Genomic DNA, 23,771 nt, shown 5'->3' on the forward strand with positions numbered 1-23,771 from the left:
GCTGAAATTAAGATATGTTAGAAATGGAAAATAAATGTATTTTTTGTAGTTAACTAATAGTATAGTATTTAGTTGTTAACTTGAAATCTTTTATTATTCCCATTTAATATAAGAGGAAATTGATGCTTGATATATTGATAAATGACAGGGTCTCAATTTCAAATTAGCATAATCTTAACCAAGAAGAACTTTCATTATAAACAATATGTGTTTTTTAATTTAAAAGTTTCAGTTAATATTGAGTAGGTGCAAAGGAATATTTATAATATATGCAGAGGACAAAGAATAATGACACAATAAAAACTTTTATATCCATCATTTACATTAAAAAAATATTCAGTTCAGTTGCTCAGTCATGTCTGACTCTTTGTGACCCCATGAACTGCAGCATGCCAGGCCTCCCTGACCATCTGGAGTTCATTCAAACTCATATCCATTGAGTCGGTGATGCCATCCAATCATCTCATCCTTTGTCGTCTTATAAAAATATTTTATTATAAAGTAAAAATTCAGAAATCCAAGTATATCACCCAATGAATTATTGCTAGGTATATCCTTGAAACCATGACCCAAGTCAAGAAATAAAGAACTTTGTCATCTGTCCCAGAAGTTCCTTCTGGGTGTCACATTCCAATCACTACTCCCTTTCCACCATAAATAATAAAAGAAGAAAAGACTGACTATTTCCATTTTGAAATTCTCAATTAGTTATCAGATGAAAGTCATTAAGAGTGCTAACGTCAGCAAAAAAAAAAGCTTATCAGACATTTTGGGTCTCTTATGGTCTTGCTAAATAAAGGGATCTAACCTGAATTTGATTTGGATTCTTTCTTCCAGAAGAAAGTACAAGATGAATCTTATATTAACTAGCAAGGAAGCTAACCAGTCTCAAGAGCCAATCTGAAGAAATTCCCCCTGGTCAATGAAGGGACAGTTTGAGGTTTAATAATAAAATTGCAGTTTATTGAAACCCATAAAATATGCTTAATCCATGAGCTCTTACTAACTTAAAATTTCTTTTTAAATAACAGGAACAAAAAGAACTGGAAACTTTTGGAGAACAGCAGGGGACCAATTCATATCCTGAAAACTGTAAACAAAGAGCAAGAATCAAGTATATACCCTTCCTTTCCTATATGAAGTATACAACTAGGTAACCAAATAATAGATGATAGCACACCATTATCCTGACTTTTATGTTTATGACTTCCTTGCATACAAAATTTTATCATCCAGATGTTCATTCCAAGACACTATAATTTAGTTACACACATTAAAAATTTTAATGTGTCTTTAAGTCTGTTTGATTTTATCAGTTTTCCTTCCATTCCGTTTTTCCTTATAGTTATCTCATGAAGAACCAGAGCTATTTGAAATGTAGACTTTTCTATACTAGTGAGTTTGCTGATTGCATACTCATGGTGCAGATCATTATATTCTTCTATTTTCTGTGTTTCCTGATAATTGGCAGATTGATCCAGAATCCAGAGCAGATTCATGTTCAGTTCAGTTCAGTTCAGTTGCTCAGTCGTGTCTGACTCTTTGCGACCCCATGAATCGCAGCACACCAGGCCTCCCTGTCCATCACCAGCTCCCGGAGTTCACTCGGACTCACATCCATCGAGTCAGTGATGCCATCCAGCCATCTCATCCTCTGTCGTCCCCTTCTCCTCCTGCTCCCAATCCCTCCCAGCATCAGAGTCTTTTCCAATGAGTCAACTCTTCTCATGAGGTGGCCAAAGTACTGGAGTTTCAGCTTTAGCATCATTCCTTCCAAAGAAATCCCAGGGCTAATCTCCTTCAGAATGGACTGGTTGGATCTCCTTGCAGTCCAAGGGACTCTCAGGAGTCTTCTCCAACACCACAGTTCAAAAGCATCAATTCTTCGGCACTCAGCTTTCTTCACAGTCCAACTCTCACATCCATACATGACCACTGGAAAAACCATAGCCTTGACTAGACAGACCTTTGTTGGCAAAGTAATGTCTCTGCTTTTCAATATGCTATCTAGGTTGGACATAACTTTCCTTCCAAGGAGTAAGCATCTTTTAATTTCATGGCTGCAGTCACCATCTGCAGTGATTTTGGAGCCCAAAAAAATAAAGTCTGACACTGTTTCCACTATTTCCCCATCTATTTCCCATGAAGTGATGAGACCAAATGCCATAATCTTCGTTTTCTGAATGTTGAACTTTAAGCCAACTTTTTACTCTCCACTTTCACTTTCATCAAGAGGCTTTTTAGTTCCTCTTCACTTTCTGCCATAGGGGTGGTGTCATCTGCATATCGGAGGTTGTTGATATTTCTTCCAGCAATCTTGATTCCAGCTTGTGCTTCTTCCAGCCCAGCGTTTCTCATGATGTACTCTGCATATAAGTTAAATAAGCAGGGTGACAATATACAGCCTTGACGTACTCCTTTTCCTATTTGGAACCAGTCTGTTGTTCCATGTCCAGTTCTAACTGTTGCTTCCTGACCTGCGTACAAATTTCTCAAGAGGCAGGTCAGGTGGTCTGGTATTTCCGTCTCTTTCAGAATTTTCCTTCTCCTAGATCCCTTTAATTAACAAGACCACGAGAGACCAAAATGTGTGATAAGCTTTCTTTTTTTATTGATGTTAGTACTCTTTTAATGACTTTCATCTGATAACTAATTGAAAATTTCAAAATGGCAGTAGTCCGTCTTTTCTTCTGTATATTAATTGAAGTAGTATTATAAATAAATACTTCCCACTAATCATCCATTATTTGGTTACCCAAGTTGTATAGTTCATAAAGGAAAGGAAGGATAAATACTTGATTCTTGCCTTTTATTTACAGTTTTCAGGATTATGAATTGGTCCCCTGCTGTTCTTCAGAAGTGACCAGTATTTTTTTGTTGTTGCTGTTGTAATTTAAAAAATTTTTAAGTAAGTATGAGCTCATGGATTAAGCGTATTTTATGGGTTTCAATAAATTAGGATTTTCTTATTATTAAAGCTCAAATTGACGCTTTGTTGACTAGTGGGAATTTCTTCAGATTGGCTTGTAAGACTTTGATTAGCTTCCTTGCTACTTAATTAATACAAGATTCACCTTGTACGTTCTTCTGGAATTAACTGATTTCTGTAGGAAACTCTGGTTCCTTTTAGGAGGAAAGGTATTTCAAGGTCACAGTCTGAACACTGCTGCTGCTGCTGCTAAGTCGCTTCAGTCGTGTCCGACTCTGTGCGACCCCAGAGACGGCAGCCCACCAGACTCCCCCATCCCTGGGATTCTCCAGGCAAGAACACTGGAGTAGGTTGCCATTTCCTTCTCCAATGCATGGAAGTGAAAAGTGAAAGGGAAGTAGCTCAGTCGTGTCCGACCCTTAGCGACCCCATGGACTGCAGCCCACCAGGCTCCTCTGTCCATGGGATATTCCAGGCAAGAGTACTGGAGTGGGTTGCCATTGCCTTCTCCAAACTATTTATGTATTCTAGGTCTTTTCAGTGCACAGAGCTAGGAAAAATAAGGATAAAATAACTCACGAGTTCACTGATATTTCTAACTGAAATTTAGGATCATAGAATTTATGTAACTTTTCTCTGTTACGTATGTATCTTCTTTCTTCTACACTAAGAATTTTGAATTAAGAATTCAGTATCATGGTAATACAAGTCTATGCCCCGACCAGTAATGCTGAAGAAGCTGAAGTTGAACGGTTCTATCAGATCTATAAGACCTTCTAGAACTAACACACAAAAAAGATGTCCTTTTCATTATAGGGGACTGGAATGCAGAAGTAGGAAGTCAAGAAACACCTGGAGTAACGGGCAGATTTGGCCTTAGAGTACAGAATGAAGCAGGGCAAAGGCTAATAGAGTTTTGCTAAGAGAATGTACTGGTCATAGAAAACACCCTCTTCCAACAACATAAGAGAAGATCTACACATGGACATCACCAGATGGTCAGTACCGAATCAGACTGATTATATTCTTTACAGTCAAAGATGGAGAAGCTCTGAACAGTCAGACAAAAACAAGACTGGGAGCTGACTGAGGCTCAGATCATGAACTCCTTATTGCCAAATTTAAATTGAAGAAAGTAGGGAAAACCGTAGACCATTCAGGTATGACCTAAATCAAATCGCTTACGATTATACAATGAAAGTGACAAATAGATTCAAGAGATTAGATCTGATAGACTGCCTGATGAACTATGGACGGAGGTTGGTGACATTGTATAGGAGACAGGGATCAAGACCATCCCCAAGAAAAGAAATGCAAAAAAGCAGAATGGCTGTCTAGGGAGGCCTTACAAATAGCTGTGAAAAGAAGACAAGCAAAAAACAAAGGAGAAAAGGAAAGATATACCCATTTGAGTGCAGAGTTCCAAAGAATAGCAAGGAGAGGTAAGAAAGCCTTCTTCAGCGATCAGTGCAGAGAAATAGAGGAAAACAATAGAATGGGAAAGACTAGAGATCTCTTTAAGAAAATTAGAGATACCAAGGGAACATTTCATGCAAAGATGGGCTCGATAAAGGACAGAAATGGTATGGACCTAACAGAAGCAGAAGATATTAAGAAGAGGTGGCAAGAATACACAGAAGAACTGTACAAAAAAGATCTTCATGAACCAGATAATCAGGATGGTGTGATCACTCACCAGGATCCAGACATCCTGGAATGTGAAGTCAAGTGGGCCTTTGGAAGCATCACTACGAACAAAGCTAATGGAGGTGATGGAATTCCAGTTGAAGTATTTCAAATCCTAAAAGCTGATGCTATGAAAGTGTTGCACTCAATATGCCAGCAAATTTGGAAAACTCAGCAGTGGCCACAGGACTGGAAAAGGTCAGTTTTCATTCCAGTCCCCAAGAAAGGCAATGCCAAAGAATGCTCGAACTACTGCACAGTTGCACTCATCTCACATCCTAGTAAAGCAATGCTCAAAATTCTTCAAAGCAAGCTTCAACAGTACTTGAACCGTGAACTTCCAGATGTTCAAGCTGGTTTTAAAAAAGGCAGAGGAACCAGAGATCAAATTGCCAACATCTGCTGAATCATCAAAAAAGCAGGAGAGTTTCAGAAAAACATCTATTTCTGCTTTATTGACTGTGCCAAAGCCTTTGACTGTTTCTGTCACCACAAATTGTGGAAAATTCTTAAAAGAGATGGGAATACCAGATCACCTGACCTGCCTCTTGAGAAGTCTGTGTGCAGGTCAGGAAGCAACAGTTAGAACTAGACATGGAACAACAGACTGGTTCCAAAGAGGGAAAGGAGTACGTCAAGGCTGTATATTGTCACCCTGCTTATTTAACTTATATGCAGAGTACATCATGAGAAACGCTGGGCTGGAGGAAACGCAAGCTGGAATCAAGATTGCCAGGAGAAATATCAATAACCTCAGATATGCAGATGACACCACCCTTATGGCAAAAAGTGAAGAAGAACTAAAGAGCCTCTTGGTGAAAATGAAAGAGGAGAGTGAAAAGTTGGCTTAAAGCTCAATATTCAGAAAACGATCATGGCATTTGGTCCCGTCACTTCATGGCAAATAGAAGGGGAAATAGTGGAAACAGTAAGAGACTATTTTTCTGGGCTCCAAAATCACTGCAGATGGTGACTGCAGCCATGAAATTAAAAGATGCGTGCTCCTTGGAAGAAAAGCTATGATGCACCTAGACAGCATATTAAAAAGCAGAGACGTTACTTTGTCAACAAAGGTCTGTCTAGTCCAAGCTATGGTTTTTCCAGTGGTCATGTATGGATGTGAGAGTTGGACTATAACGAAAGCTGAGTGCCAAAGAATTGATACTTTTGAACTGTGGTGTTGGAGAAGACTCTTGAGAGTCCCTTGGACAGCAAGGAGATCCAGGCAGTCCATCCTAAAGGAGATCAGTCCTGAAAATTCATTGGAAGGACTGATGCTAAAGTTGAAACTCCAAAACTTTGGCCATCTGATGCAAAGAATTGACTCATTTGAAAAGACCCTGATGCTAGGAAAGATAGAAGGCGGGAGGAGAAGGGGACAACAGAGGATGAGATAGTTGGATGGCATCACCGACTCAATGGACCCGAGTTTGAGTAAACTCTGTGAGTTGGTGACGGACAGGGAGGCCTGGTGTGCTGCAGTCCATGGGGTAGCAAAGAGTCAGAGACGACTGAGCCACTGAACTGAACTGAAATGAAGAATTTTGATCCTTAAGGACACAAGACATGATAGAATTAGGATATTTCAACACCGCCCATTTATTCTGTATCATTCATGTATTACATAACAGTTTTGGAGTAATCATATGAATACCACCACTGATACGATTACTGAAAATATAATTTTTTTGCATATACTCTTTTCATTATCTTATTTTTAAAATAGATGTACTATTCTACACTGTCATAGTAATAGTTTTTGCGTACTATACTCTTCCCTTCTTAATTCTTTTTCAGTCTTTGAGTTATAGCTAAACTGTATATTTAATGTTATTTTATCAGTCCTTATGTCTGTGTCTGTAGTAATTTTGGCTTTCTGAAGGTTTTTTTTCTTAATTCATTCATCTGGAATACTAGTCCCCAACTTCTCATGTGTTGATAAGTTTCTGTTTTTTGTACCTGAAAGTCAGTTTTATTGGATACAGGATCATACTTTCTAGGTCTGAGTATTTTAAATATGTTACTCAGTTTTCTTGTTTATGAAGCAGTCTGTGAAAAACTGATCATTTAATTTTCTTTCTCTTAGAAGTCACATGCTCTTCTTTTCTAAATGCTCCAAAGTTTTTTTTCTGGCATAAAAGTCTAGTAATTTAAATTAAATGTTACTAGATGTTGGGCATTTTGGGGTCAATATTTTTAGGTATGTGGTCTGTCGTTTTTCGTAGCTGTGTGTGTGTGTGTGTGTGTGTGTGTGTGTTTTAAATTGAGAAAACTTTTATTATATGTACTCTTCTCTTGCTTTGAATTTCTCCAGGAACTCCTATTGGCTCTTTTTTGCCTTTCTTCAATGAACCTTTTTATGTCTTTAAAATTTTTTTTAAATTTTCTTTTTTACCTACTCTTTTTTTAGAAGGCACTTTTGTTTTCCTTCTAGTTTGGTCTTCATTACTGAAATAATTTTTTAATCTTTTTTCTTACTCTTTGTGAGTATTTATCTCCAGTTCTCAGTTTCTGTATTTTTGATGTGCATTGTTCTTTTATGTGTTGTATCGCTTTCTTAATGTCTTTACCTTGTTTTGAAATAGGTTGCAGTTTTGATCTATTTTGTGAACACATTTACCTGAGTACTTTCTTTATAGGGATTTTTTTTTTCTCTTATAATAATAAATTTATATAGGGTTTGACCTTGATAATTTTCTGTTGGTCATTTTTATGTGGAATCAAGTTTCTTAAACTTCTAAGATAAAGTAAAATTCATGAAAGATTCTCTGACTTCATAGAGCTACTGCATCGGTTGTTGTTATATAGTATTCAAAAGATGATGACTTGCTTTCTGAGATTTCACCAGTCTTTTCCTCTTCCCCAGTTTGGTCTGTACCTTCCCCTGCTTTTGTTGTTCTGTCCTGTTCAGTTTTTTTTTTTTTTTTTTCTTTTTGACCACAGCCCGTGACATGTTTAACTTCCCTGACCGGTGTCAAACCTGAGGTCTCTGCAGTGGGAGCTCAGAGTCTTAACCACTGGGCCACCAGGGAAGTCCATGCTCAGTTTTGATTCTCATTATGGCACTTGTTCCAGAAGGGAGCCTAGGTGGATCAGTTTTCAGAGTTCATGGGGACTACGTTGGTCGAACCCCTATGGACCTTCTTATCATGGACTCTGTCTCACCTAGTATTGGAAATGTTGGAATCCTTCCAGTTTCAGCTGTTGTTTTCCAAGTTGGCCTGCTGTGTTTTCTAGTGAATACCCATTAGTTATTTTGAAGCTGTTTTGTTCTTAGGTCCATTAGTTGCCACTTACTTTCTTCTTCCTGTCAAGCAGTTTAGGTCTTGGGTGCTGGTGATTTGCCTCTACCCCTTTACCCTTTGGGATTTGAAAGGATACCTTGTCACATAGTTTTGTTGCAAGTGCTGTGGATGGGATTTTGGCTTTGCTCTCTAGTTGCCCTGTCTGTTTTTATGTGGGGATTTGAAGAGATCTAAGTCTGTGTGACTACTGCTGCCACTATCTTCCCAGAACACTTGTCATTAGTTTTGATGTTCCTTGTGTGACCTTCCACACTCAGCCCAGTCCCACCGCCTTTCTTCCGTCAGTTCAGTTCAGTCGCTCAGTCATGTCCGACTCTTTGTGACCCCATGAGCTGCATCACGCCAGGCCTCCCTGTCCATCACCAACTCGCGGAGTTCACTCAAACTCATGTCCATTGAGTCGGTGATGCCATCCAGCCATCTCATCCTCTGTTGTCCCCTTCCTGCCCCCAATCCCTCCCAGCGTCAGAGTATTTTCCAATGAGTCAACTCTTTGCAGGAGGTGGCCAAAGTACTGGAGTTTCAGCTTTAGCATCATTCCTTCCAAGAACACCCAGGACTGATCTCCTTTAGAATGGACGACTGATCTCCTTTAGGATGGACTGGTTGGATCTCCTTGCAGTCCAAGGATCTCTCAAGAGTCTTCTCCAGTGCCACAGTTCAAATGTTGTACCTGTCATTTCTTTACTTTTCTGTGTAGTTCTGGCATATATTATTTCTAAACAATGTATTTCGTGACAGTTTTATAAATGGAATCATATATATGTATTTTTCATTGACTTGCTTTTTTTGTTCAGCCTTTGTTCCTGAGATTCAGCTTTATGGTGTATGGTTATAATTTACTAATTTTCTCTCCTGTATAGCTTATCAGAATGAATTGTGGTCATATTTCATCCATTTCTTTGTTGACATAGAATTATTTCCAGTTTTTTTTTTTTTTTTTCCTATTACAATGTTGTTAGGAACATGATACACATGATATACCAAGAGATTTTTCTCTTGGTATAACTTAAGAATATATTTATTGAGTTATAGGGAAAGTGATTTTTAAGCTCTACTAGATAATGACAAATCATTTCTCAAATGATTATGCTAATTTACATCTCCACTATAGTGCACTTAAATCTAAGAACTGAACTGCACCAATAACTTAAATACTCATATTTCTCTCATCCCATCTCCCTGGACTTTTCATACAGATAATTTCTGCCTTGTTTGTGTTTATCTTAATTTTTCAGAAAAAGGTGTATATCTTACATATGAATATCTAAACAGTATATCTTTTTAGTTCTATTTGTTTTTTGCCCTGTTTTAAAATGGAGTGTTATACTTTATATAGTTCTCTAGGGCTTTTTTCACTCAGCATTATGTTACTTAGATTCATCTGTGTTTTGTTTGTAGCTGTGGTACATTCCTTCTCATTGCTGTATAATCTATTATATTAATATCTATATTCATTCTTTTTCTGATGACCTTTTTTATTGGTTCTAGTTGTTTTGTTGGGTACTACTAAACAACAACAATAGCAGCCACTGATGTAGTATTTACTGTTTCAGACACTTTTCTAAGTGCTTTACATTTGTGCTCTCATTTAACCTCACAGGAAACCAGTGAGGCAAGTTCTGTTTTATTTTCATTTGGTAGATAAGGGATCTGAGACAACTTGCCCAAGGAATCACAGGTGTCTAGTAGCTGGAGCCAGGATTCAGACCTAAGCTACCTAGTCCTTTAGTCTGCACTTGCACAGCATTTTGTTTTGGATTTGGGAAATACATTGTCTTTGTGTTCACAGACCCTTAAATACAAAAAAAAAAAAATGGTGCTTGCTTAAAGACACAGTGTGTTTTAATGTTTTCTTTGTCCAAGTTTTAATGTTGAGAACAAGTTTCTAATCTTTGCTTCATTTGATTTTAATTTTAGAGATTAAAATGTTTGTGATTTACTTTTAACTCTAGCAAGCTAAACTAAGGGAGTATGTGAATACACTTATTGGGAAGGTCATCTTTAGTATAATAGCTCATACTGCTCACATCTGGAAATCAGCACCATCTGCTGGCAAAGGGAAACAGTAACTTGGTATGTCATGGTATGTTTAGTGTTGTTTGGAAAACAGTATAGCCTTTCATGGGATTTTTCCTTTTGAAAACTGTTTCTGGGAGGAAGTAAATATTTTATAATTCTTCTGTGTATTGATTTTTATGCCCCAGTTTATTTTCCTTTAACTTCTAAGTATCAGTTATTATATATTGCACATTTACATAACTGAGACTGCATTTTTATGAGGAAAAAATACAACAAGAAGTATAGTTATATAAGTCTTGTCATTCTGTAATAGTCTTTTTCAGAGAATATACATAAAGTTATTCATTTGTTAGAGTAATGAGAGCAAGAGAAAAGCTATCTTATTGGACTAATATGAACTGCATTTAGTTTATTGCTCTCTTTTGACTTGGTGAAGTTATCCTGGTTTTGGTAGTCAGAGGAGGGGCATTAAGGGAAAATGAAGGCAGAGTTCTCAGTGATTAACCATGGGAAGCTCAACTCTTGGTATTAAACTAAATTCTCATTGCATCTTCCTATTTTTTAACTGTTTCAACTTTGATTTGTCAGTGGCCTTGCATCCTGTTTGTATCCTGTTTTAGACTAACTTTTGTTATTTAGCACTATTCCTTGTCTTTTTTTTTCTCTCTGTTAATCTAAGTGACTTAAAAATATGTGAGAAATAAATTGCGTTCTTGTTCCATTTCATGTTATGTTGCAGTCCTTCTTTTCTGATATGTTTTCTTTAAGTGCTTTAAAGTTAAAAGTTCCTTAGATGCTACAATTTTAATTAAAGGTGAAATTATAATCTTTACAGAAGGAGGAACATGATGATTCCTTAATGAGTGTTGGTTGAGTGAGTCATCAAAGAAATTTTAAAAAGCTAACGTGTTATAGAGCGGGAATGGCTGTTTAGGGAGCCTCTGGTGTGATTTGCTTACTTGTAAGTCTATGGAGCACAATAAACAATTCTTCTTTTGCCCTGTGGCTGTTTAACACTTGAAATGAGAACTATTTTTGTTTGAAATACTAGTGTGTTATAGGTATACTTTAGAAATACCTGAAATGCAATAAAGACTTATTTATTAGAAATAGCAGTAGTTACAGATTTTTAGACCATATGCCAAAATGTCACATAGCTGGATATAAAAACTCCAAGATTGGAACTTCCTTGGTGGTCCGTAGTTAAGATGCAGTGCTTTCCCTGCAGGGGGCATGGATTTGATCCCTTAAGTTAGGGGGAAAAAATGTCAAGATTGCTCTTGTAGTTTAGGCTTTGACTCATGTTGAAAAAGTTGGCTTAAAGCTCAACATTCAGAAAACGAAGATCATGGCATCAGGTCCCACCACTTCATGGGAAAAAGATGGGGAAACAGTGGAAACAGTGTCAGACTTTATTTTTCTGGGCTCCAAAATCACTGCAGATGGTGACTTAGCCATGAAATTAAAAGACGCTTACTCCTTGGAAGGAAAGTTATGACCAACCTAGATAGCATATTGAAAAGCAGAGACATTACTTTGCCAACAAAGGCCCGGCTAGTCAAGGCTATGGTTTTTCCTGTGGTCATGTATGGATGTGAGAGTTGGACTGTGAAGAAGGCTGAGCGCCGAAGAATTGATGCTTTTGAACTGTGGTGTTGGAGAAGACTCTTGAGAGTCCCTTGGACTGCAAGGAGATCAACCAGTCCATTCTGAAGGAGATCGGCCCTGGGATTTCTTTGGAGGGAATGATGCTAAAGCTGAAACTCCAGTACTTTGGCCACCTCATGAAGAGTTGATTCATTGGAAAAGACTCTGATGCTGGGAGGGATTGGGAGCAGGAGGAGAAGGGGACGACAGAGGATGAGATGGCTGGATGGCATCACTGACTCGATGGACATGAGTGGGTGAACTCCGGGAGTTGGTGATGGACAGGGAGGCCTGGCGTGTTGCGGTTCATGGGGTCGCAAAGAGTCGGACACGACTGAGCAACTGATCTCTGATCTGATCTAAAGATAGTTTCTGTGTGGAGAATGAAAATGAGGCCATTTGTATTATTTTTGTTTTGTTGTGTTTTTGTTTGAGTATTTTGAGCATACACTATTTTTATTTTATTTAAAAATATACTTTAAAAAATTGCTTAAGTGTAACTCTTTTCTTTTCCTGGCACCTAACCTACTTCCTGGAAATTTGTTCTACCTTTAAAGAGAGAATTTAAAGAGAGGCTTTCAAAATATTTTATAAACATGTAAAGTTTTTATATTATACCAGTCATTTTCAAGGAGAAGGCAATGGCACCCCACTCCAGTACTCTTGCCTGGAAAATCCGATGGACGGAGGAGCCTGGAAGGCTGCAGTCCATGGGGTCGCTGATGGTCGGACATGATTGAATGACTTCAGTTTCACTTTTCACTTTCATGCATTGGAGAAGGAAATGGCAACCCACTCCAGTGTTCTTGCCTGGAGAAAAATCCCAGGGACGTGGGAGCCTGGTGGGCTACCTTCTGTGGGGTCGCACAGAGTCGGACATGACTGAAGTGATTTAGCAAGTCATTTTCAAAAAGCTTTTAACTATTCTTAGGTAATTTCTTTCTTTCTTTAAAGGTCTTTGATTATCAGATGGTTTTTTGATATATTTTGTGTTTTGCCTCCTGCTAATTTATTAACAAGAATACACAGAAGAACTGTACAAAAAAGATCTTCACGACCCAGATAATCACGATGGTGTGATCACTCACTAGAGCCAGACATCCTGGAATGTGAAGTCAAGTGGGCCTTAGAAAGCATCACTATGAACAAAGCTAGTGGAGGTGATGGAATTCCAGTTGAGCTATTTCAAATCCTGAAAGATGATGCTGTGAAAGTGCTGCACTCAGTATGCCAGCAAATTTGGAAAACTCAGCAGTGGCCACAGGACTGGAAAAGGTCAGTTTTCATTCCAATCCCTAAGAAAGGCAATGCCAAAGAATGCTAGAACTACTGCACAATTGCACTCATCTCACATGCTAGTAAGGTAATGCTCAAAATTCTCCAAGCCAGGCTTCAGCAATACATGAACCGTGAACTTCCAGATGTTCAAGCTGGTTTTAGAAAAGGCAGAGGAACCAGAGATCAAATTGCCAACATCCGCTGGATCATGGAAAAAGCAAGAGAGTTCCAGAAAAACATCTATTTCTCCTTTATTGACTATGCCAAAGGCTTTGACTGTGTGGATTACAATAAACTGTGGAAAATTCTGAAAGAGATGGGAGTACCAGACCACCTGACCTGCCTCTTGAGAAATCTGTATGCAGGTCAGGAAGCAACAGTTAGAACTGGACATGGAACAACAGACTGTTTCCAAATAGGAAAAGGAGTACGTCAAGGCTGTATATTGTCACCCTGCTTATTTAACTTATATTCAGAGTACATCATGAGAAACGCTGGGCTGGAAGAAGCACAAGCTGGAATCAAGATTGCTGGGAGAACTATCAATAACCTCAGATATGCAGATGTCACCACCCTTATGGCAGAAAGTGAAGAGGAACTCAAAAGCCTCTTGATGAAAGTGAAAGTGGAGAGTGAAAAAGTTGGCTTAAAGCTCAACATTCAGAAAACGAAGATCATGGCATCTGGTCCCATCACTTCATGGGAAATAGATGGGGAAACAGTGGAAACAGTGTCAGACTTTATTTTTTTGGGCTCCAAAATGACTGCAGATGGTGACTGCAGCCATGAAATTAAAAGATGCTTACTCCTTGGAAGAAAAGTTATGACCAACCTAGATAGCATATTGAAAAGCAGAGATATTACTTTGCCAACAAAGGTCCGTCTAGTCAAGTCTATGGTTTTTCCTGTGGTCATGTATGGATGTGAGAATTGGACTGTGAAGAAGGCTGAGCGCTGAAGAATTGATGCTTTTGAACTGTGGTGTTGGAGAAGACTCTTGAGAGTCCCTTGGACTGCAAGGAGATCCAACCAGTCCATTCTGAAGGAGATCAGCCCAGGGATTTCTTTGGAAGGACTGATGCTAAAGCTGGAACTGCAGTACTTTGGCCACCTCATGAAGAGTTGACTCATTGGAAAAGACTCTGATGCTGGAAGGGATTGGGGGCAGGAGAAGGGGACGACAGAGGATGAGATGGCTGGATGGCATCACTGACTCGATGGATGTGAGTCTGAGTGAACTCCGGGAGTTGGTGATGGACAGGGAGGCGTGGCATGCTGCGATTCATGGGGTTGCAAAGACTCGGACACGATTGAGCGAGTCAACTGAACTGAACTGAATTTATTAACTGTTAATAAATGATTCAGGGCTACTTTTTATTATGCTGAGTTTTAGGTCAGGGTGTAACACAGTGAATGATTCCTGTCATTAAGGACTGTTATAATTTATTATAAAGAAAAGGTATAGAAGAGCTACATTGTATATAGGAACCATCAGAATTTAGTCTGAACTGAGACTATAAAATGAAACTCCCAAAGTCAATGTATATGGTAGTATTTGAGTGAAATCTTCAAGAAAAGGAAGAATTGGTAAGTGGAGTTGAAGAGGGGGTGCTTCAGGCCTAACAAATCATTGCATCTTATACTTGGTCTCTGAAGTAATGTTTTGGTGAACAGTTTTCATATTCCATGAATACTTTTGGGAATTTGGATTTATGAATCATGAATTAAAATAAGATTAACAACTTCTTTTAGAAAAGATAGAGTACCTCTTTTGAGTAGTATATTCCTCATTGCTTCCAGATAAACATTTTGCTTTAAGCACAAAATTGTCTGCCAGAGAGTATTAGGAATATGGGAGTGGGGGAGTGCTATGTCTTCCTATCAGTAGTACTGTTAAATTGTTGAACAGATGCTTAGAACAAATGAAGCTGCAGAAAATAACTCACCTGAGGAGTGAATTATTCTTAAACTAATATCACAATTTAATTGGTTGAAACTTAAAGTTACTCAACTGAGTTGAAGAACAAGCTTCATATTCTTTTAACTGTATGGAAATGTGTTTTTCCTTAACATGAATGAATCTGTCTTGTTGAGAGCTATGACCTTTCTCTGTATAGGTTGCAGTTTATACACAAAGGGGCACAGGTAAAGATGTAAGTGGGGTTGAAATGCTTCTCCTTGCTCAGCTACCAAAGGCTCTTTTCTAATTCCAAAGACACTCTCTACCTAGAGAGGGCTTCCCTTGTGGCTCAGCTGGTAAAGAATCCACCTGCCATGCGGGAGACCTGGGTTTGATCCCTGTGTTGGGAAGATCCCCTGGAGAAGGGAAAGGCTGCCCACTCCAGTATTCTGGCCTGAAGGATTCCATGGACTGTATAGTCCATGGTGTCACAAAGAGTCGGACACGACTGAGGGCCTTTCATTTTGTATCTAGAGATACTCCAAAGCAGAAGTGATTATCAAGTTCAAGTTCAGTTGCTCAGTCATGTCTGACTCTTTGCGACCCCATGGACTGCAGCACACCAGGCCTCCCTGTCCATCAGCAACTCCCAGAGTCTACTCAAACTCATGTCCATTGAGTTGGTGATGCCATCCAACCATCTCATCCTCTGTCATCCCCTTCTCCTACCACCTTCCATCTTTCCCAGCATCAGGGTCTTTTCCAGTGAGTCAGCTCTTCGCATCAGGTGGCCAAAGTATTGAAGTTTCAGCTTCAACATCAGTCCTTCCAATGAATATTCAGGACTAATCTCCTTTAGGATGGACTGCTTGGATCTCCTTGCTGTCCAAGGGACTCTCAAGAGTCTTCTCCAACACTACAGTTCAAAAGCATCAATTCTTTGGTGCTCAGCTTTCTTTGTAGTCCAACTCTCACATCCATACATGACTAACGGAAAAAGCATAGCTTTGACTAGACAGACCTTTGTTGGCAAAGTAATGTCTCTGTTTTTTAATATGCTGTCTAGTTTGGTCATAACTTTTCTTCCAAGGAGCAAGCGTTTTTTAATTTTATGTCTGCAGTCACCATCTGCAGTGATTTTGGAGCTCCCCCCAAAAATCAAGCCTCTCACTGTTTCCATTGTTTCCCCATATATTTGCTATGAAGTGATGGGACCAGATGTCATGATCTTAGTTTTCTGAATGTTGAGTTTGAAGCCAACTTTTTGACTCTCCTTTCACTTTCATCAAGAGGCTCTTTAGTTCTTCGCTTTCTGCCATAATGGTGATTATACACTTGCTTTATATTGTTGGTGCATTCAGTACTTAGCTTCTAGAGTAGTATAGACACAGATTAGGAACTTACAGCAAATATAGAGTACTCAGAAGTACAAAATTTATATTCCTCTTTCATTATGACTTTTTGGCAGATTTTTTTATGTGCTTCATGTGATTTAAAAAATTCACTTTGGAACTTCCCTGGCAGTCCAGTGGTTAACACTCTGTGCTTTCCTGCAGGGAGCATGGATTGTTCCCTAGTTGGGGAACTAAGATCCCACATGCCTCATGGAGCAGCCAAGAAAAAAAAAAAAGACTTAATTCAAATCATTTGTGGTCTTCTTGTAGTCAAATTCCATGTTTATTTGGATAATTCCATTTGTTGTGTTTTATCAGATTGTTATTGCTGATACGCTAGATTTTTTTGTTCTGATTACAGTCATATTAAAATATTTAAATTTTAATTTCAGGTATATTGCATTTTTTTGCCCATGTGACCTAATTTCCCAGGCATACTCATTCCTACCTGTTCAACTGTTGGCTGCGGGAATGAAGGAAGTGACCAGAACTTGGAAAATAGTAGGTGGAGTCACACATGCTAATAGCTATTACAAAAATGGCTGGATAGTCATGATAGCTATTGGATGGGCCCGAGGTAATATTAACAACATATGTTCATAAATATTCTGTTATTGGTGTACTACAAGTACTGAATAGTTCTTTGGTTACATTAATGGGGACCACATACTTTAGTAACAGAGACTTCTTTGGAAGATGAAAGCTTTGTTTCTGTTGGCTGGTTAATTCAAAACTGGCACTCTTAACTATTACTAGTCATCAGCCATTATTTTACAGCTGATTGTCTTAAAATATACAATATATATTATTGGTTTATTTAATAGCTGTAACCAGAGAGATTCATAGTTAATTAAGGTGCTGTCACCATATAAAAAACAAGTTAACATAAGAAATTATGTGGTTTATCTAATTAAAGAAATTTTGCTCTTAGTTTTTTCTGTATTTTTTTTCCATCTTGAATAATCTGAAATAGTAAATGTGATTGATTATGGGTTTATGTTCACCCTATATTATCTACCTTTATTGTTCTTTTATAAGTTGAAATTAAATTTTCAGTGTGTTGTTACAGTTATTGCACCTAAAACTAAAATCAGAGAAGGAAATGATAAAGCAGAGGAGTTTATTTTTTCAGGTCAGAAACAAACCTCAAGTTACATCTCTGTCTGAGACCCCAGTTTTAACCTTAATTGTAGTACAATAGACAGCTGCCAAGAAAGAATTGCAGTTGTCTTGGTACCATAAATGTACAAAGCAACTTTTTTCTTCCTCCCTAGAATTATAGCTTGGAATTTTAAGTCAGGAGATAGAATTATGGCTTCATTTCATATATTTTCTCAAGAATATTTGGTTAAGTAGTCTTGTTTTTGGAGAAGGCAATGGCACCCCACTCCAGTACTTTTGCCTAGAAAATCCCATGGATGGAGGAGCCTGGTAGGCTGCAGTTCATGGGGTCGCTAAGAGTCGGACACGACTGAGCGACTTCACTTTCACTTTTCACTTTCATGCATTGGAGAAGGAAATGGCAACCCACTCCAGTGTTCTTGCCTGGAGAATTCCAGGGACGGGAAGCCTGGTAGGCTGCCGTCTACGGGGTCGCACAGAGCCAGACATGACTGAAGCGACTTAGCAGCAGCAGCAGCATTCTTGTTTTGGTAGCTCAGATGGTAAAGTATCAGCCTGCAGTGCAGGAGACCTGGGTTGCATTCCTGGCTCAGGAAGATCCCCTGGAAAAGGGAATGGCTACTCACTCCAGTATCCTTTACTGGAGAAGTCCATTGACAGAGGAAACTAGTGGGCTGTAGTCCATGGGCTTGCAAAGAGTCTGCATGACTGAACAACTAACACATTCCTATCTTATCTTGGCCTTTTTAGGTGCAGGTGGTAGCATTATCACGAATTTTGAGCAGTTGGTAAAAGGATGTTGGAAACCAGAAGCCGAGGAATGGCTGAAGATGTCCTAGTGAGTTTGTATAGACTGTACTGAGACGTGGTCTTTTATCTTTAGATTTTACCAAATTTATTTTTAAAACATTTTGGACTCTATATGTGAATGAAACAAACAAACAGAAAGACAAATAAAATGATAATGGGGAGAAAACCAGGAAACCTATCTTTTTTTTTTTCCAGAAAGTCTACTGTCTTAAATGTAGCTTTAAAAATAAATATTGATTACTTTTTCTGTGGGTTCCTCCTCTTAGAAAATAAAACCAAACAAAAGCTCTTGGATTGTTGTAGGGTTGTGGGAAGAGAGTGTATTTATGAACTGAGAACAGGAGCAGACTTCTCTGGAATCAGTGGCAGCCTCTTGGCATTTTCATTAATGGCTACATCATCGCCCAGATTCCAAATTATTCATAGTTCTGGTAGTAAAATGTCAAACTTATGTGAATAGTCAATACATTATCAAAAAGCTCTGTTAGTTACTTTAAAAATGAGAGTTGAGTAACTACATACAAAAAATAAGAAAAAGAGGAAATAACCCATTCTGTGTTTGTACAATTCATACCACCTTTTGCACCCATTTAGGAGAATTTAATTGTTAGATTTCTCTACAGACATTGACCCAATCAAATAAGTCAGAAATGTATTCCTGATGCAACTGAAAATGAAATAGAGAAATATAGTTACCATTTGCACAATTCAGTAAGGAAAGACTTAGGCTTTAATGGCCATAATAAGCAAGGTGAGGAAGACTTAATGTAAAATAAACTCATTAGAATGGATTAAAAATGAAGGTTGAGAAGTAGTATGAATGATGAAGTATGTGTTTGAATGAACCAGTAGATTTCAGGATGTTTAACTTAGAATGTATCTCTTAAAGCTTGAATGAAGTAATTTAGAAATGGAACAAAGGAAGCTTTGATTGATAAATAAGTAAATAAGTTATAAATAAGACATTAGTGAAAGGGGACATTTTTCTCATTTTGAGTATATGCCTTGAAATTTCTTCCATGAAACATTTCTTTTCTTTTTTTTTTTTTAAATTTTATTTTATTTTTAAACTTTACAATATTGTATTAGTTTTGCCAAATATCGAGATGAATCCGCCACAGGTATACCTGTGTTCCCCATCCTGAACCCTCCTCCCTCCTCCCTCCCCATACCCTCCCTCTGAGTCGTCCCAGTGCACCAGCCTCAAGCATCCAGTATCGTGCATCGAACCTGGACTGGCGACTCGTTTCATACATGATAGTATACATGTTTCAATGCCATTCTCCCAAATCTCCCCACCCTCTCCCTCTCCCTCTCCCACAGAGTCCATAAGACTGATCTATACATTGGTGTCTCTTTTGTTGTCTCGTACACAGGGTTATTGTTACCATCTATCTAAATTCCATATATATGCGTTAGTATACTGTACTGGTGTTTTTCTTTCTGGCTTACTTCACTCTGTAAATAGGCTCCAGTTTCATCCATCTCTTTAGAACTGATTCAAATGTATCCTTTTTAATGGCTGAGTAATACTCCATTGTGTATATGTACCACAGCTTTCTTATCCATTCATCTGCTGATGGGCATCTAGGTTGCTTCCATGTCCTGGCTATTATAAACAGTGCATGGGACCTAATTAAACTTAAAAGCTTCTGCACAACAAAGGAAACTATTAGCAAGGTGAAAAGGCAGCTTTCAGAATGGGAGAAAATAATAGCAAATGAAGCAACTGACAAACAACTAATCTCAAAAATATACAAGCAACTCCTACAGCTCAACTCCAGAAAAATAAATGACCCAATCAAAAAATGGGCCAAAGAACTAAATAGACATTTCTCCAAAGAAGACATACAGATGGCTAACAAACACATGAAAAGATGCTCAACATCACTCATTATCAGAGAAATGCAAATCAAAACCACTATGAGGTACCATTTCACGCCAGTCAGAATGGCTGCGATCCAAAAGTCTACAAGCAATAAATGCTGGAGAGGGTGTGGAGAAAAGGGAACTCTCTTACACTGTTGGTGGGAATGCAAACTAGTACAGCCACTATGGAGAACAGTGTGGAGATTCCTTAAAAAACTGGAAATAGAACTGCCTTATGATCCAGCAATCCCACTGCTGGGCATACATACTGAGGAAACCATGAAACATTTCTCAAGGCTGTAAAACTGAAATCAAGTTGTGATTGTCCTCTTTTTAAAACCTTGTAGTGTCTGCCCAACTGGTCTCTGAGACCCTCCAAGATATGTGTCTCCACCATACCCAATTTGCTTTGACTTCAGCTCTCACTGTTCTCTCCCTTGCTCACTGCACTGTATCCTTGAACAAGCCAGGTGTTGTCTGTTTTAAAACTAACTTCTCTCTCTGTCTAGAATATTTTTCCTTAGGTGGCTAGCTCCCTTATCTACTTTGCTCAACGTAGTTTTTCAGAGCTTAACTTCTCAATGAAAACTACCTTACTTAAAATTGAAACACTTCCCTCTATTCCCCCCACCCAGCATTTATCATATTTTATAATTTACTTATCCATTATGTTTGTTTTTCTATCCCCTTGGCTTTCCCTCATGCTTCAAAGAATACCAGAGGCCAAGTACAGGGATTTTCTCTCTTTTGATTGCTTTTATATCTGAAGCACCTACCACATAGTAGATAGTTAGTAAATGCTATGTGAATGATTGAATGATTTAACAGTTTGTCAAGTGAAATCATGGGGTCCATTATGATATTTTGTGTATGTGTGTCCATTATGATATTTTGTGTATGCATGTATGTGTGTGTGTGTGAAACTTGGAAAATAGTTCTGTGTGTGTGTGTGTGTGAGAAAGTGGAAGTGTTAGCTGTTCAGTTGTGTCCGACTCTTTTGCTACTCCCATAGACAGTAGCCCGCCAGGCTTCTGTGTCCATGGAATTTCCCAGGCAAGAATACTGGAGTGGGTTGCCATTCCTTTCTCCAGGGGATCTTCCTAACGAGGGATCAAACCCATGTCTCCTGCATTGGCAGGTGGATTCTTTTACCACTGAGCCACCAGGGAAGGCCATGTGTGTATTTATGTATACAGTCCATGGGATCACGAAGAGTTGGACATGACTGAGCCACTGAGCATGCATGCACACAAATATGACACAGGGGATCCATGCCATTAGTCAAGATGATCCTCCACAGACTTTTCCTGGATAATCTCATCTTTATTCCTGGCTTCTGCTGTGAGAGCTGAATGGGTCCATGAATTACACACCTAATCTCTTAACACTAGCAAAAGTTGCCTAGCCACATCCTTAACTTTCTCTCCACAGCTAGCTTTTCCTAAGAATAACTCTCCTAATTTTGTCATTTTTTACAGACTGGATAGGCTGATAATTTCCCAAATCATCAAGTCTTGTTTTTTTTTGTTTAGCAGTTATTCCCTCAATTCAAAGCTTTCCTTTCACACTTCATTGTAAGAAGCAAGAAGAAACCAACTCAGACCATCAGCAGTTTGCTTCCAAATCTCAACTAAATATCCAAGTTCACAGATTATGCTTTCCACAAAACTGTAGCACATGTAACTAAATATCTTTCTTTCCGTTTCCAGTATCATGTTCCTCATTTCCTTCTGAGACCTCACCAGCACCTCTAATGTTCGTGTTTCTACCAACATTCTGTTTATTCCAACATACATATTCTCTAAGACCATAAAGGGTTTCTCCACTATGCAAAAGTGTTTGGTAATAAATATATGGATGTATATATGTATGTGTTGTTTAGTCACTGAGTTGTGTCCAACTCTTTGTGACTCCATGGATTGTAGCTGGCCAGGCTCTTCCATCCATGGGATTTCCCCAGCAAGAATACTGGAGTGCGTTGCCATTTCCTACTCCAGGGGATCTTCCTGACACAGGGATTGAACCTGTGTCTCTTGTGTCTCCTGCAATGGCAGGAAGATTCTTTACCAACTCTACCACCTGGGAAGCCCATGTGTCACACATGCTGCTGCTGCTGCTAAGTCGCTTCAGTCGTGTCTGACTCTGTGTGACCCCATAGATGGCAGCCCACCAGGCTCCCCCATCCCTGGGATTCTCCAGGCAAGAGTACTGGAGTGGTTTGCCATTGCCTTCTCCGTGTGTCACACATAGGAAGCCCTAAAGATTTTTGAAGATGTTATATCAACAGAATCACTGTCAGGTTGGACTGAAAAGGACAGAGATAAGATGAAATAAAAGAATTCAGACTGTCAAAATTCTATGGTTAGTAACAGGCTGATAAAACTTCTTAGCTGTACACATAGGCTACCATTCAGGGAAAAGGAAGTATGGCTTTAAGGTGGGAATTGTGGTCTTAGAAGCCGAGGTTAGACCCATAGGCTGGAGTCACAGGTGAATAAGCCAGAGTCATGAGTGCAGAGATTAGAGCTGCAGACTCGGAGGATGGACTCCCTTAAGCCATGGAGAGTTAGTCCTGGGCCTTGAAATCTAATGGAATTTGACCTGCTGAATTTTGAAATTGCATAGGTCTGTGATCACTTTCTTCTTTACATTTTCTTCCTTTTGGAATGGCAGTGTCTGTAGCTGTTATCCTTGCCCGTTCCACCATTGTATTTTGGAAGCAGATTGCTATATACTAGATTCACAGGAAATTAATAGGCATAAGAATTTTCTGAATGCATTCTGATCTTCCTAACTAATCTCACTGTCTTCTAAATCCTAATGCTGCTTCAACCATCTGCTCCAATTTATTGTTTTCACAATCCTTGCTCCTCCGATTCATTGCTTGTGAATTTATGCTCTAAGAGAACACAATCCAAAATACAGTGTGTGTATGCTGAGATGCCTTTGATGAGGCACTCTGTTATAGAAATTGAACTATTAGAAACAGAGTAGCAAAATGACATTAAGACAATGTCTTAGTGGAATTAACCAATTTTTAAATCTCATCCTTTTAAAAAAGTCAGTTTGGTGTACATTTTATGATGTAATTGTATAGGTACGTAATTATAAAATAATTGATATATATTAAGGAGTGTCTTAAACACTTTTACCATTAGAGACTCACAGTCAAAAAGCTTGTGGACCACTGTCCTAAAACAGGAACGCTGCCCAGTTATTGGTAAGCAAGATCCAAATCCTGTTACCCCAGCCTAATTCTGTTTTGAACTCAATCCTTAGTTTGTACTAATTAAAGAAAGAACTTATTTTTCACAGAGTTACTTATAGGGACTTTTACATTTGTCATGTTTTACAGTATGGCTCTCTGAGAGTTTATTATTTATCTTTTTCTAGTTGTAAGCATAAACAGCTAGAAAATGATGTTACTGAGATATACTTTAAGTGTGTGGCAAATATATGACATGAAAATAGTACTTCTTATTTGTAGATTAATATCTTATTATAGACTTTAAGATATTGGCTAATGCTAATGTTTTGTACAGGAGTTAGCTAAGTAATGTGCTGGTGCTGGCTCATGCTGTTTTATGAGACCGATTATGCACAGCAGCCTGAAGTGGGCTCTGGGAGTACAGTTGGCCCTGTATATCCAAGGTTTCTGCCTTTGTATTAACCAACTGTGGACCAAAAATATTTGTTAAAAATTCCAGAAAGTTACTGAAAGCAAACTGAATTTTTCATATGCTGAGAGCTGTTTACGTAGTATTCATATTGTATTTACAACTGTTTACGTGGCGTTTATATTGGTATTA

The 23,771-nt window shown here is 38.5% G+C and overlaps 1 protein-coding gene across 1 annotated transcript in view; it reads left to right on the forward strand.

The window, feature by feature from the left end:
* TMEM38B (transmembrane protein 38B) overlaps positions 1 to 23,771 on the forward strand; it is a 61,253-nt gene that overhangs the window by 11,275 nt on the left and 26,207 nt on the right. Inside the window, exons 3-4 of the mRNA XM_019966676.2 lie at positions 16,554 to 16,738; positions 18,034 to 18,121. Of these exons, the coding sequence (XP_019822235.1) occupies positions 16,554 to 16,738; positions 18,034 to 18,121 (273 nt within the window). The remainder of the gene's footprint in view (positions 1 to 16,553; positions 16,739 to 18,033; positions 18,122 to 23,771) is intronic.

This window comes from Bos indicus, chromosome 8 (assembly GCF_029378745.1).
Source record: "Bos indicus isolate NIAB-ARS_2022 breed Sahiwal x Tharparkar chromosome 8, NIAB-ARS_B.indTharparkar_mat_pri_1.0, whole genome shotgun sequence".
In the NCBI taxonomy this organism is placed as follows: domain Eukaryota; kingdom Metazoa; phylum Chordata; class Mammalia; order Artiodactyla; family Bovidae; genus Bos; species Bos indicus.